Source organism: Galeopterus variegatus, unplaced genomic scaffold (assembly GCF_000696425.1).
Source record: "Galeopterus variegatus unplaced genomic scaffold, G_variegatus-3.0.2 Scaffold1508, whole genome shotgun sequence".
In the NCBI taxonomy this organism is placed as follows: domain Eukaryota; kingdom Metazoa; phylum Chordata; class Mammalia; order Dermoptera; family Cynocephalidae; genus Galeopterus; species Galeopterus variegatus.
This window is the reverse complement of record NW_007727619.1, coordinates 143930-159605: the sequence shown is the minus strand read 5'-3', so window position 1 is coordinate 159605 and position 15676 is coordinate 143930. Positions and strand designations below refer to the sequence as shown.

Here is a 15676-nt window from a genome sequence, read left to right as displayed (position 1 = left end):
GGTTGCGATCTGTTGCCGGACACGGAAAAAAGACAAAAGACAAAAAAAAAAAAAAAGAAGATTTGCATACTCACAATACTGTAGTAGCATTATGTTTGTGAGCTTTTGATTATTTAATTAATTCATTATGTATAAGTAAACATGAGGGTGTTAAAACATTGATGTAGTTGATGAGATTTGCTTTGTTGACTTAGGAAAAACTCTGTGGATTTTTTTTGTGTGTGTGTGTGGGAGGGCTCATATTGGTGGTTCAAAAATTATCTCAGTATCAAACTTGATATAATTATTTTAAAATGCTAAGCAATATAGTAAACCCTTACGTTATATAGGTAGTGAGCTTCATTCTTATGAAGAAATAATATAATTTCAAGATAAACTTTGAAAAGAGATTATAACCTATCATATGGGAGGTCATGTAAAACCTCTGTTGAGGTGTTTTTTTTAAATTTCTAAATTAGTTGTTAGAAGATTTGCATACTCCAGACCGGTTCCCACTCGCTGGCTGAGCGAGGCGCGGGAGCAGCACCGAGGGTTGTGATCCCGTTGCCGGTCCCCGGTCCGGTGCGGGGGCGACACTGAGGGTTGCGATCTGTTGCCGGACACGGAAAAAAGACAAAAGACAAAAAAAAAAAAAAGAAGAAGATTTGCATACTCACAATACTGTAGTAGCATTATGTTTGTGAGCTTTTGATTATTTAATTAATTCATTATGTATAAGTAAACATGAGCAATGTTCATTATGTACCTTTTTAACAATTGCTTCTATTTGCCTTGAAGATTTAAGTGTGAGAATACAATTTATTTGTCATAATTGGAAGTCTTTTATTTGATGTTCATTATGAGTTTTAAGTCATTCAAATATGAAAAACATGCACCCAAATCATTCAAATAAAAAAAAAATTGTTAAATAGTAATTCTAGACATATTAGAAGAGTGTTCATACTTATACTGGACAACAGAAAAAAAAACAAAAAAAAATTGTTAAATAGTAATTCTAGACATATTAGAAGAGTGTTCATACTTATACTGGAAAACAGAAAAAAAAAAACACCCTGAAACTAAAGCCATTGCATTTATTCATATTCCATGTAGTTGGAAAATACTTTATTAAAATGTAAGGTTTAAAACAATTTATACTTTTTGCTTGTTTTAGTTTCCTGAAGTAATGATTCTTATTTCTTTCTTCTGTTTAGGTTCCTGAGAGTTAAGCAATGGGGAGACATTTGACCTTGCTCCTGCTCCTCCTCCTCCAACGTTTTAGAGACAGTGATGGAAGCCACAGACTTGAACAGACTCCTATACAGTTTACACATTTCCAGTACAATGTCACTGTGCATGAAAACTCTGCAGCCAAAACCTACGTTGGGCATCCTGTAAAGATGGGTATTTACATTACAAATCCATTGTGGGAATTAAGATACAAAATTGTCTCAGGAGACAATGAAAACCTGTTCAAAGCTGAAGAGTACGTTCTTGGTGACTTTTGCTTTCTAAGAATAAGGACCAAAGGAGGAAATACAGCTATTCTCAATAGAGAAGTGAAAGACCATTACACATTAATAGTCAAAGCAGTTGAAAAAAATACTAATGCTGAAGCACGAACAAAGGTCAGGGTGCAAGTGCTGGATACAAATGACTTGAGACCATTATTTTCACCCACCTCATACAGTGTTTCTTTACCTGAAAACACAGCCATAAGGACCAGTATTGCAAGAGTCAGTGCCACAGATGCAGACATAGGAACCAATGGAGAATTTTACTATAGTTTTAAAGACCGAACAGACATGTTTGCTATTCACCCAACCAGTGGTGTAGTACTTTTAACTGGTAGACTTGATTACATAGAGACCAAGCTCTATGAGATGGAAATTCTTGCTGTGGACCGTGGAATGAAACTTTATGGTAGCAGTGGTATCAGCAGCATGGCCAAGCTAACAGTTCATGTAGAACAGGCCAATGAATGTGCTCCCATGATAACAGCAGTAACATTATCACCCTCAGAACTGGACAGAGACCCAACGTATGCAATTGTAACAGTGGATGACTGTGATCAGGGAGCCAATGGGGAAATAGCTTCCTTAAGCATTGTGGCAGGTGACCTTCTGCAGCAGTTTAGAACAGTGCGATCCTTTCCCGGGAGTAAAGAATATAAAGTCAAGGCCATTGTTGACATTGATTGGGACAGTCATCCTTTTGGCTACAATCTGACATTACAGGCTAAAGATAAAGGAACTCCTCCCCAGTTCTCTTCTGTAAAAGTAATTCATGTGACTTCTCCACAGTTCAAAGCTGGGCCAGTCAAGTTTGAAAAGGATGTTTACAGAGCAGAAATAAGTGAATTTGCTCCCCCTTACACCCCTGTGGTCATGGTAAAAGCCATTCCGAGTTATTCCCATTTGAGGTATGTTTTTAAAAGTACACCTGGAAAAGCTAAATTCAATTTAAATCATAACACCGGTCTCATTTCCATTTTAGAACCAATTAAAAGACAGCAGGCATCTCATTTTGAACTTGAAGTAACAACAAGTGACAGAAGAGCCTCTACCAGAGTCTTGGTTAAAGTCTTAGGTGCAAATAGCAATCCTCCTGAATTTACTCAGACAGCATACAAAGCATCTTTTGATGAGAACGTGCCCATTGGTACTCCTGTTATGAGTGTGAGTGCTATAGACCCTGACGAGGGTGAGAATGGGTACGTGACTTACAGTATTGCAAATTTAAATCATGTGCCGTTTGTGATTGACCATTTCACTGGTGCTGTGAGTACTTCAGAGAACTTGGATTATGAACTGATGCCTCGGGTTTATACTCTAAGGATTCGGGCATCAGACTGGGGCTTGCCATACCGCCGGGAAGTTGAAGTCCTTGCCACGATTACTCTCAATAACTTGAATGACAACACACCCTTGTTTGAGAAAATAAATTGTGAAGGAACAATTCCCAGGGATCTAGGTGTGGGAGAGCAAATAACTACTGTTTCTGCTATTGATGCTGATGAACTTCAGTTGGTACGATATCAGATTGAGGCTGGAAATGAACTAAATTTGTTTAGCTTAAACCCCAACTCTGGGGTATTGTCATTAAAGCAATCACTGATGGATGGCTTAGGTACAAAGGTGTCTTTTCAGAGTCTGAGAATTACAGCTACCGACGGAGAGAATTTTGCCACACCATTATATATCAACATGACTGTAGCTGCCAGTCGCAAGCCTATAAACTTGCAGTGTGAAGAGACTGGTGTTGCTAAAATGCTGGCAGAAAAACTCCTTCAGGCAAATAAATTACACAGTCAGGGAGAAGTTGAGGATATTTTCTTTGACTCACACTCTGTCAATGCTCACGTGCCACAGTTTAGAAGTACTCTTCCAACTAGTGTTGAGATCAAGGAAAACCAGCCTGTGGGTTCCAGTATAATTTTCATGAATGCTACTGACCTTGACACTGGCTTCAATGGAAAACTGGTCTATACTATTTCTGGAGGAAATGAGGATAGTTGCTTCATTATTGACATTGAAACAGGAATGCTAAAAATTTTATCTCCACTTGACCGTGAAACAACAGACAAATATACCTTGAACATTACTGTGTATGACCTTGGTATACCACAGAAGGCCGCTTGGCATCTTCTAGACATCATAGTTCTAGATGCCAATGATAATCAACCTGAGTTTTTACAGGAGAGCTATTTTGTTGAAGTGAGTGAAGACAAGGAGATAAATAATGAAATCATCCAGGTTGAAGCCACAGATAAAGATCTAGGGCCCAATGGACAACTTACATACTCTATTCTTACAGACACAGATAAGTTTTCAATTGACAGCATGACTGGCGTTGTTAAAATTATCCACCCTTTGGATCGTGAAGTACAGCATGTGCACTACTTAAAGATTGAAGCCAGAGATCAAGCTGAAGAAGAACCCCAGCTGTTTTCCACTGTACTTTTGAAAGTATCACTAGAAGACGTTAATGACAACCCACCTAAGTTTATTCCACCTAATTACCGTGTGAAAGTTCGAGAGGATCTTCCAGAAGGAACCATAATCATGTGGTTAGAAGCCTATGATCCTGATCTAGGTCAGTCTGGTCAAGTGAGATACAGTCTTATGGACAGTGGAGAAGGAAACTTTGATGTGGATAAACTCAGTGGAGCAGTTAGAATTGTACAGCAGTTGGACTTTGAGAAGAAGCAAGTGTATAATCTCACTGTGAGGGCCAAAGACAAAGGGAAGCCAGTTTCCCTGTCTTCCACTTGCTATATTGAAATTGAGGTCATTGACGTGAATGAGAACTTACACCCACCAGTGTTTTCCAGCTTTGTGGAAAAGGGTGTCGTGAAAGAAGATGTTCCTGTTGGTTCATCAGTAATGACGGTGTTAGCTCATGACGAGGACACAGGAAGAGATGGGGAGATCCGATATTCCATTAGAGATGGTTCTGGTGTCGGTGTATTCAAGATAGATGAAGAAACTGGTAAATATGTTTTTATTACATTGCTTGATATCCCCTTTCATTTTTCTCACATCTGCCCTGTGATAGTTCCTTCACTATTCTCAGTTGATCTCTGATAGGGCTCAGTACAGAAGTGCATGTGCGTGTTTTTTTGACCCTTAGCTGTATGTATGTGTCTTTATGAATAGTAAGCCTTGAAGGTGGAACCAAGGGAGCCTTAATGATTAAGTGGGCATAAAAAAGAGAAGAAGTACAGAGAAAAATTGAAGTTGTTGCCACTGATACTGATCTCTTAAGCTTGCACTCTGTTATTGGAAGCATCACTGCGGTTTTGTTGTAACTTTGAGAAGCCCTTTGACGTTTTCCAAGCTGGTGTATTTGCAGACTCATACTTAGAACAGCTACCACCACCACCTGGCATGCCATCCAGAGGTTAATGCACACCTATAAACCTATGCAATGCACACAGAGAACATTATGTGCTAAAACTTCTAAAATATGAACTGTGTTACTTAGTGCTTTCTCCAGGTTTTGCTTGCGAGGTAGATGTAGGGTAGTGGAATGTTGAACTGAAAACACCTGGCTTGGAATCCTGGCTCTTTCAGTTTTTAATTCATGATCTTGGACAAGTGAATTACTTCTTTGGATGATAGAAAGTAGAGCTAGTGAAATAGCTAGTTTGTAAATATCTTTTTGTTATAATTGATAGAAAGGTGCATCTTAGACATGGAATTGTTAAACGCCTCTGTGAATTCTTAAAACTAATTTTTTCATCTATAAGATGGGATACTCAAAATTATTGCAAGATTTCTGTGAGAATAAAGTGAAATAAATGGGGAAGATCTTGGCATGTCTTAGATTTATTAATATCTTTTGGAAGTGGTAACCCTGCTTTATTTAATGATAGTCTTTCACTTAGAATAAGGTTCTAAAAGTGGGACCTCCAAACGGTGAGTTCATGCTAGAATGTATATTGTTTTGCATTTTGTGCTTACCGTACTCTAGCTGCACAGATTTTGTAGTTAAGTGTCAGTCTTCCCAATGGAGTGTGAACCTTCAAGGCCAGGCTTTTAGCTTATATGTTTTCTATTTTCATGCCTAGCAAAAAGTGCCTGGCACATAGAAGCTGCTCAATAAATGTTGAAAGAATAAATGAGTAAATTAACGAATATTTTGGCTTTGAATGTCCTGCTCTCTGAGTATGGCAGTGGAAATAGTAGGAAACTGGGTAACCACAGCACTTATCAGCAATAGTTGGGGCTCTATTTGTGTATTAATCTCATCGATGTTTACTTTATAAGCCATTTCATTCTAAAAGAGACCTTTTTATTACATTAAAACTTTATATTCAATAATACCACAACAAATATAAAAATAATAAAAATTCTTCAGTCAGCACCCATACTAGTACCTCTGCCCACATCTAATAGGTGCATAGCACATGAAAAATATAACTGTTGTCTTAGAAATAAGTTATTTTGGAGGTTATAGTGTTTTTGTTATATTTGATTATATACCACTAGCATGCGTTAGATATATAAAATCTGCAGATTATATAGATCACTCATCTAAAATATCCATAATTAGTTTAATTCAAAAGATAATAGCATAATCAACAGCATCTGGTAATCACTCATCCGAAGATTAAGGACGTCTTTTTTTGGGGGGGGGGGCAGAGGGGTCATATTGTCTAATATAAATTATAATTTTCGGGTACAATGTCAACATAGAAAAATACCCAAAAGTTAATAACTGAAGCTGAAACTATGATGTATTACGACTTCTTTTTTTCTTTTCCAAAGTAGGTTTCAAAAGCCTATAAAGAACTGTTACAAGTTAAAGCTGAGACAGAAAATAGAACCAACGTCTTAATTTACATTCCTTACATGACTTAAATTATGTGAACACTGCCTTTTGGGTTTTTTCTTTCAAGTGAAAGAGTATTTTTATTGTTGCTTTTTAAGGAATCATTTAGAAGCTAGTATTTTTCGCCTACAAATTTAAGGAATTGGGATATTTTTACTACCAAGAAAAGAAAAAAAAAAAAAAGGAAGAAACAACCACCAAACAAGGTGGTATCCTGAAATAGATCCCTGGTAGTTTTCAGAGCTGAATGGCAGTGCCTGACTTTTCCAGTAGTAATTTAGTGGGAGGGTGGAGGAGGTATTGGGATTATGGGCAGTGGTGTTGGTAAGTGCATAAGGAACTTATGTATTTATATAAATATTGAGAATTAAAGGTGAGAGAGAAGCTGGAAATTTCTAAGTCATTTATTCTGTGGTCTTTGTGTTACAGAGGAAAATACGTAGTCTATGGTAGATTTGTTTGTATGCTTTTTGGAATAGAATAAAAAGTGATAAAATATTTATACATTGGACTGGTATGATTATAAGATGTATTTTTGGGCAGTAGAATTATCAGTCCAAGTTATTTTGGAGATTCCTGGCAAGACGATTGGTATCATAATGTAGAATCCTTTAGGAAAAATCAGTTATGTTTTGTGTAGTAGAAATGTTAAAATTAGGTATCCTAAATTTTTGTTTGGAGTTTGTCTAATTTCTAAGACAGGGTAGAAGTGTGTAGACGTGTCTGTCAGATGAAGAAAAGTAGGGGCAGTTTAGAAACAACACTGAGGACCCTTCCGGAGACAGCACTAAAACTCAATGTGATTTGGAGGTGGCTTGGCTCGGGTCAGGTTAGCACTTTCCTGGAACTTCACTCTCTGCTCATTGCCCATTTCCACTAGGTTCTCTTTGTTTAACAGTGATGCATTTAATATTGGGCTAATTGATATGGGCCTGCCTGTGCAGGACTGCTTTGGCTCTAGAGATCAAGAGACTGCCAATTTAACTGTTTGCTTCTTGCCTTTGACTTAACTTTAAACTACTAGAGTTAATTAGGTAATATAACCTTATTTTTGTCAAGTTTTACCTATTTCAACATTGTCAAGGGCTGGCCAGTTCACTCAGTTGGTTAGAGCACAGCCTTATAACACTAAGATCAAGGGTTCAGATCCCCTTTTGAGCCAGCTGCCCCCACCCGCCGAAAAAAAGTTGTCAAATATTTATATAGTTTTCAACAGACCAAGAACATAGCCAGCAATCTGAATTTATTTTTAAAATCCTTCCTTTTCTTCTCTTTAAATCTATTTATATTTGAAACATACCCTCAAAAGTAGTTTTTGGGGTTTTTTTTTTTTTTTAGAAACAGAAATTCTATGGTCTGCCTAAACTATGTCATGAAATTTATAGCCCTGTTAGCTCTGGATTTTGTACATATTTTGCTAATTGGATTTGCAGGGAGGTAACATGTAATTGCAGTGGGGAGTGACAGTCATTTGACTCATCTGATAATCTCTCACTGTATCATATGCTTTTCCTGGAGAGGCCTCTGGGTATTAGTGAACTGTTCTGACAAATCCATGCCCACATGATTGTTCTTCCATTTGAGGTCTGGAAGGGTACAGTGTTATGTGAAAAATAATTTGGAAAGTCGGTCTTGTTAGGGAGCCAATCCCCAGAGCTCTGATTAAGATTCTCCGTTTTAATTTCTTTCCTTAAGATCTGCAGTGAGGATTTTAAAGTAGGTTTAACAAAAATGTTTAATGGACTAAATATTTTTGAAGCATGTGTAATTTCACATGTAGGTTTTGATTTGCCTGACATGCTTCTTAGCATTCATCTCTTTCTTATTTCAAATATGTTCTTGGATGCCTTGTTGTAAGCCTCAAAGTTAAGCAGAATAGAATCTTAAGCATCCGTCCTGTAGATTTGTGGAGTGAATTAAGCCTAGTGTTCTTGGCTGATGGGTATCCATCAAGTTAATTATTTATTACTTGAGCACCAATAAAATGTTGCAGCTTTTTGTTAATTTTTAAAACTAAGGTAATGTCTAGAAAAATGTTTGGCCAATTGTTAATAGAAACAGGTTGAAGCAGTGTTTAGTTGAGGTATGTTCCTCTGATGTGTGTATAATAATGGGATGTTTTATCAGTCTAGATTAGTTTGGTTCAGTTTTTGGCTGTTGGTAAAATGCAACCCAGTAAGAATGTTTTCCCTTTCAGACTCTACTTATTTGGGAAGACCATGTTTTTCATTAAGATAAGAGCAGATTTCTAAATTTATTAGTGCTGTGTTTACTCCTAGAATCTCAATCATAGTCTCAGGTTTGAAATTTATGTTTCAGTGAAAGGACTTGGAATGAATGAATATGGAAGGACAGCTGCTGCAACAAGATAAATCACCATTCATGAACTATGGGAGGGAAAACAGGGATTACATTTTCCTTAAGAGAAAATGATTACCTTCTTATTATGGGGAAATGTTAGTGTCCCGTTCCTGTATCACCCACTTGGAGATTGGCTCCTGGCCTGCCTTAGTTAGGTGGACAGAGGATGAGTACATTTGTGCAGTGGAAACGGTGGGGAATTCCAATCCAGGCTAACCTTATTGTTAAGAGGGAAAATGTTTCTGGAGCATCTGTCTGCTTTGGCAGAACTCTGAATATTTTAATTATTTTAATTATTATTCATTTAAGTTTAAAAAACCAACAACCTTTTTCTAACTTAAAGTAGAATGTTCTGCATACAACCTGAGACCTATGTTTTTTACTAAAGCTTGTTCTCTCATGACAAGGAATAGAATGTAGAGGATTCTACTAGACCCAACTATTATGACTAAAAAGTCTGTGACAGTGGCTAAGAGCTGGGCGGCCGTTAGAAGTGTGGCGACTGTGGTGGGACCAATTACCTCTGTTGGAGCTGGGTCTAGGATTCCTGGCAGCAGGAACTTAAATAGATACTGGTGGGAGGCCTGGTTAGGGAGTTCAGAAATTTGCTGGTGAAAGGGCTTTTGTATTGCTGTCTCCTCCCTTAAGTGGCAGCAGCTGCTGTCCTTTTCTCTTTTTTGTTGTTCTCCTAGGAAAGTTTAAAAGAAAAGAAACATTTCCTAGCCACAGTGAGATTGAAAGTCGAGCTTTGGCAGAAATTATGTTACGATAATGTGCTGTTACTATGTTTGGGAGTAAAAAGTTGCTCTGTGTGTGTGAGAGAGAGATATAGATTCTGAGTCAAGACAGGACTTGGTAATAATTTGTAGTGGGGAAAAGATTCTCCTTTGAAGCAGGAGGATTTTAAGGTGGAAGTAGGATCTAATTAGAAATCCTAAGGAAATTTCATTTTGTTTTGAAAGAAAACAGGATCGCCATTTCTTTAAGTTATTTCTGTGATATTTAACAAGTTGATACTTTAAGTAGTGATTGAATAAATCAGGTTGGGAGAGGGGTTGGGGTATAAAACTCTGTGAACTGGGATTCCGGGTAGTATTATGTTGTGAAGCAGAACGTGGTGAAGCTGTACAGTGCCCTTATGTGATTCTAAATGATGTGTTAAGGGCCAGGGCCTGGAGGGTATGGAGTAGAAACAACTTAAAACATGCTCTCTTGGCCCCAGGCTTTTGCTGCTAACAAAAGTAATGATGCTGAGCATCCATGTGTAATAAACCACAGACACTTACTGAATATTACAACCAGGTACTGTTCTAAGCACTCTGTGTGTATCAATTTATCTAATTCTCACCAGGCAGATACTGTTTTCCCTGTGTTACAGATGAGGAAACATTTACAGAGAGATTAAGTAACTTGCCAAGACCACTTGGGTAGTAAGTAGCAGAACTACATTTTATTTCCTTTCACTCTTTCAGTAATGATCTAGAAATGCTCTAAGGGAGCCCATTTGGCAACTAATAGGTGAGGGGGATTTGGGGCTGAGCTGGGTTAGGCTGGGTTGGAGAATTGAATCCTAAATTTGATGTTTGGTCTTGAAGGAATGTTGAATCTAAGAATCTTCTTCCAGCATTATTTCTTAGAATGAAATATTGTTATTTAGCACATTTACGAGAACAGGATTTTAGAATTAGTGGTAGCATTGAACAATTCAAGATTATTCCAATGACGTGATTAATAATGGGTGAATCATGGTGAGTGTAGATAGTGAGCTTTGCTGTCTTGTTGGACAGTGAAGAGATGGACGGGTGTCTTACTGTGTTGCAGTTGTAAAAGTATGATCTTCTCATAAATAAAAATGCTTCCTATTGGAACTGTACAGGATGTTAATTGTTTGGAACCTTTTCTTGTGGAAACAATGTTTTAGATGGTTGTTAGGGTCCCAGATAACCTTCAAAACCAGTTTAACCTCCAGGGTAGCTGAAGCTAACCTAATTTGAACATCCCCTTTGAATTGAGGAACTTGCAGTTATTGCTCTCTCGCTTTGTGCTCCCTGGTGCCTTGGCTTCAGCAGCTGTCCTCATCAGCCATCTGGTACATGGTGACAAAGCCAGAGTGAACCTTATTCTCCTCCTCATCCCTCTTGGCAGGGGACCATGACTTGCAGTTATTGCTCTCTCGCTTTGTGCTCCCTGGTGCCTTGGCTTCAGCAGCTGTCCTCTTCAGCCATCTGGTACATGGTGACAAAGCCAGAGTGAACCTTATTCTCCTCCTCATCCCTCTTGGCAGGGGACCATTTTTATGTTCTAAGTTTAAGGGTTCGGTGTTCATAATTTGATGAGTGGCCTATATGTATAGAGATTTAATGTTCAATTAATATCTGATCTGTTTTTTCCATATTGTCTGCCTTGCATGATTATGAAAATCAAATAGATTTGTGTTTGTCCATGTTGAATTTTTTCTTAACCATTTAGTTCCTGTTGTTTTGACTTTACAGGTTATTTTAGTTCATAAGGCTTGATTTGTCCAGTTTTTATTATTTATCTGTATTTTATGAACTATGTTGCTTTGCAGTTATCTTAATGGCATTTATTTTTCTAAAAAACAAGCCATGTTGGTTATAAATAGTGCATGCTCACCATATAAGACATGGTGCCACAAAGCACAGTCTTTCATGTCTTTGTTACTAGGAATAAATGGACTTGGGAAGATTGCTGTTCGAGGTCACGTGCCTGTTCTTGTTGAACTGGCAGTTCTCCAGTTTAGCAGCAGTGATAGTCTAGTAAGTCTAGGAAACTATTCACATAGAGACTTCAAGGGCCAGTCTTATCAATTAACTTGCCTTGCCAGTTAAATGGTACTGTATCTCCTCAGAATATCTGATATTGTATTGAACCTGTTTTGTTGCTAGGTCTCCAAGTGGCTGGGTAAACTCACTGTTGAATGAGATTCTTTATTATTGTCTATTTACATTATGCTGCGGAGAGTCCACTATCTTTAGTCTTTTTAGTTTTAGCATAATTGACTTTTTTTAAAAATAAAAGTTACCCAGCTCTTTCGGTAGTTTATTAAACTTCTTTCTAGTTTGTGATAATGTAACTGTATTCTTATCACTGGTAAGGGTAAGCTTTTTCTTCTTAATCATCATCAGTATGTAATTATGGTTAATATTTATTGAGCATTTACTGTGGACCAGCCCTATTTTAAGCTCTTTACATAGATTGTCTCCTTAGATCATCACAATAATTCAGGAGTAAAATTAGATGGTATTATATTCTGTTCATTGTAGTTCATGTCTATATTAAATTATAAAACTATGGCAAATAATGGGGATTATGATGCACACTGACTTTGTGCCACTGAATTTTGAAATATTCTGGTTTTTAAAATTTAGGTGGTACAATAGAAGTTGATGTGGTTTAAAGTATGATGCATTTGGGCCGGCCCGGTGGCACACTGCTACAGTACACCGCTTGAGAGCGCGGCGGCTCTCCCACCGAGGGTTCGGATCCCACATACAGACCGGCCGCTCACTGGCTGAGCAAGGTGCGGGCGCAACACCGAGGGTTGCGATCCCGTTGCCGGTCCCGGTCCGGTATGGGCGCGACACTGAGGGTTGCGATCCGTTGCCAGTCACGAAAAAAGACAAAAAGAAAAAAAAAAAAGTATGATGCATTTGAGGGTTTTCTGGTAATGCAGAGATGATTCTTGAGTAGAGAGGTGTTCCATCATTCACGGAATAATCCTTAAAACTTTAAAGTGTTCCCGTCATGTGCAATACCCCCTCCCCCACAATAAAACCTGAGCTCTTTACCGGAGCCTGTAATACCCCAACAATCTTGCCTGCTTCTCTCAATTTACTTTATGTGTGCTGCCCTTATCAGCTCCCATTCACCCCTCGTGCTTTAGCACGGAGCCAGCCCCTGTCCTGTGCAGCCCTCACTTCCTCTGCGCCCCATTGTTTCCTGTCTCCCTGCCTTTGGGTACATATTGGCCACTTGATCAGTGCGTAACTGTTTAATAATGCTTTCTTTATGATAAAGCTTTCTTAACAAGCCTTTTCTTTTATGCACTTTTTTAAAAATGTTATTGCAAGTATAACTCTAGCGTTAATTGTTGGTTTACATGTCCTTTTCCTCTAGACTGTCAGCTCATTGTGGGTGGATTCTCAATCTTTTACTGCTGGATTCACATAACAGCCACTCAATAAATATTTGTTAGGTTGACCGAATGAGTGCTATTGTTGCCTCTCCTAAGAAACCTTTTCTTAGAGCCAGGTAGTCTTTGCTTCTCTTTGTTCCAGGAGCACTTTCTGTGTTATTCTCTTACAGGGTATGACTCAGGGTACTGTTTATCTGCCTCTTTCATGTCTGCCTCCCTGAACTCAAGGACAGAGTTCAGCCTTAATCATCATCTTCCCTCTTCTAAGCATAAGGGCTGACATAGCAGTACAGAGGCCTTGTTTGTTCAGTGAACAGACAGATTGTAACATATAATAACTGGGTTTTTTTTGTTTTTTGGTTTTTTTTGGCAGCTGGCCAGAGCCTATAATAATCGTAGTTGTGAAGGTTGAGTGAAGCTTCTCTTCTACCACCCTGAATATCTATTTCTAGACCTCCAAAACAGTATTCTTAGTGTTTTTGGCATCATAGAAACTTTTAAAAATCTGTTGAAAGCTGTGTATTCTCTCTTCAGATATACTGCAATTTGATTACAATATCCAGGGGTTCATGAAGTGCTGAACTTTCATTCATAGACTCCTGATGTCCGTGGATCCCTAGTTTTAAGTTCCTCTTCTAGAGCTTCCAGGGTTGCCAATCCTTACAAGTTCTCATAAAGGAGGACCAGAGGGTAAGGATAATGGTGATAATGATGACATTGATAATGACAAACATTTATATAATGCTCTACAGCCTGCTAGTATTTCTACATACATTATATGGCACTTAATCTAACATGATAATGCTTATAATACAGTAGGATTTATTTCTGTTTTACAAATGAGCTAGATAAACCTTTGCAATGACAAGTCACTTTTCTATATATTTGTACATGTGCCTAAAATGATTGAAGAGAAACTGTCATTTGGGGTTGTTTCCAAGTGAAATAATAACCGGCAATTCTTAAACTGGCTTTACACTTGGTTTGTCAGACAGCCCTATCTGCAATGACAAGTCACTTTTCTATATATTTGTACATGTGCCTAAAATGATTGAAGAGAAACTATCATTTGGGGTTGTTTCCAAGTGAAATAATAACCTGCAATTCTTAAACTGGCTTTACACTTGGTTTGTCAGACAGCCCTAATTCCCTGTGACGATGTACATGCCAAATAACTGTAATAAAATAAATATAATAAACAATATATTCTTATTTCAGTTAAGCAATCAGGATTTGATCTTTAGTTTTGCCAACATACCATGGAAACCCTCTATTGCTCCATTACTAGTTTTCCTTTACTTATTAGGGTAATCTCTCAGAAAACTCAGACTTCTAATGATAGAGTTAGCCTTCTTGACAGACTGAATTTTTATTTAAATGGACTTAAAAATCAAGGTATTTAGGATTTAATAAACCATGTTATGTTTGTGAATAGCCCCCTTATTCAGTATAAAAGAAAACAATCTTAATAAATAATGCTTATTTTTAAAGATTATTGTTCATTGTAAGAGGAGCATTAGACAACCTCGTAAGAAAGATGAAATCAGTGGATGTGTAGCAGAAATTTTCTGATCTGTGGTTTACAGGAATTAATATTCACATCACTTCTAGTCAATGTGTTTTTGACCTCTATGGAAAAACAGCTCTATCATAAATTCTTAGTTAAAAGATTCTCCTCAATCCATTTGTGGGTACTGATTTGCTTTTAGCTCTTTTTTTTTTTTTTTTACTTGTCTTTTTACTCTTAAAGCTGCTTAACACCAGGCTGTCCCAGACATCTATATTGCTTTTATCACAGTGCTTGACACACACTTGGTATTCAGTAAATACTTGTTCAGTGATGTTCATCTTTTGATAAATCCAATAAGTGTTTGCCACATGATTTTTTAATTTGTTGCCCAGCTGAAGGTATTTACATATTTAAATGAAAAAAAAGATGTGTTTGTCATGTAAATAGTTTATTGGTTGAGGCACAAAATGGAAATCAGTTATTTTTAAAGGATATGAAAAAATTTAAAAAGAAGTGGTTTTTTTAATAGTGTGGTAATCTCATGTAGGTGATGGAAGTGGATTAGGAAAGCATGAACGTGAATAATGTCCGTGTTTGGTTTTAATTATTTGAATGTTGATTTCAGAAAGAAGCCAAACTAAGCATCACATCTGTAAAGTATAAAGTTTTGTGATTTAAGGTCAATGGTTTTTAAAATACATGTTCTACATATAATGTATATAATTATTTTAACATATTTTATAAATCTGCTTTTGTCATTTGACTTCCAGAATATAAGCTTCATGATAGCAAAGATTTTAATGTGTTTATCTCTGTATGACCTGCTTAGAACTGTGTCCAACATATAGGCACCCAGCAAGCACTTGTTGAATGTGTAAAATTTGAAATTGAAATAGATTATTATAAAATATTAGAGGAAAACAGTTATCTAAATAACTATTATTAGGAAAGACCTTTGAAATTTGTTCTATAGGTCTGCCTGTTATTTTGATATAGTTAAAACTGCTCTTCCACCTAAAACATCCTGTTTCCTGTGCCCTCCAAAATAACAAGAATTAGAACAGCAACAAAATTGTTCAGCAGCAATGCTGATTCCTTTTGTTTATATTTCACTTTATCCAGAAGCAACTTTATTTGTCATATTGAGTACCAAAGCCTAAAGTAAGAATCCTAAATTCTGTGGCGTTCCAGGTTGATGAACCTGGCTTAGACGTTGTTTTCTTGAGCTGTAGAATGATGATGTTGCCTATATCGTCCTTCTGGATTGAAAAGTATTTCTTCTAAGTATAAAAGATGAATATCTATTTACATGGTACATTATTCAGCAAAAATGC

General features: G+C 37.2%; 1 protein-coding gene across 2 annotated transcripts in view; it reads left to right on the top strand.

Annotated features, from left to right (window-relative positions):
- The window catches only part of FAT1 (FAT atypical cadherin 1), a 138612-nt gene that overhangs the window by 18847 nt on the left and 104089 nt on the right, over positions 1-15676 (top strand). For both annotated transcript variants that reach the window (XM_008577432.1, XM_008577431.1), the window contains exon 2: positions 1194-4470. In XM_008577432.1, coding sequence (XP_008575654.1) covers positions 1212-4470 — 3259 coding nt within the window. In that variant the 5' untranslated portion in view covers positions 1194-1211. The remainder of the gene's footprint in view (positions 1-1193; positions 4471-15676) is intronic.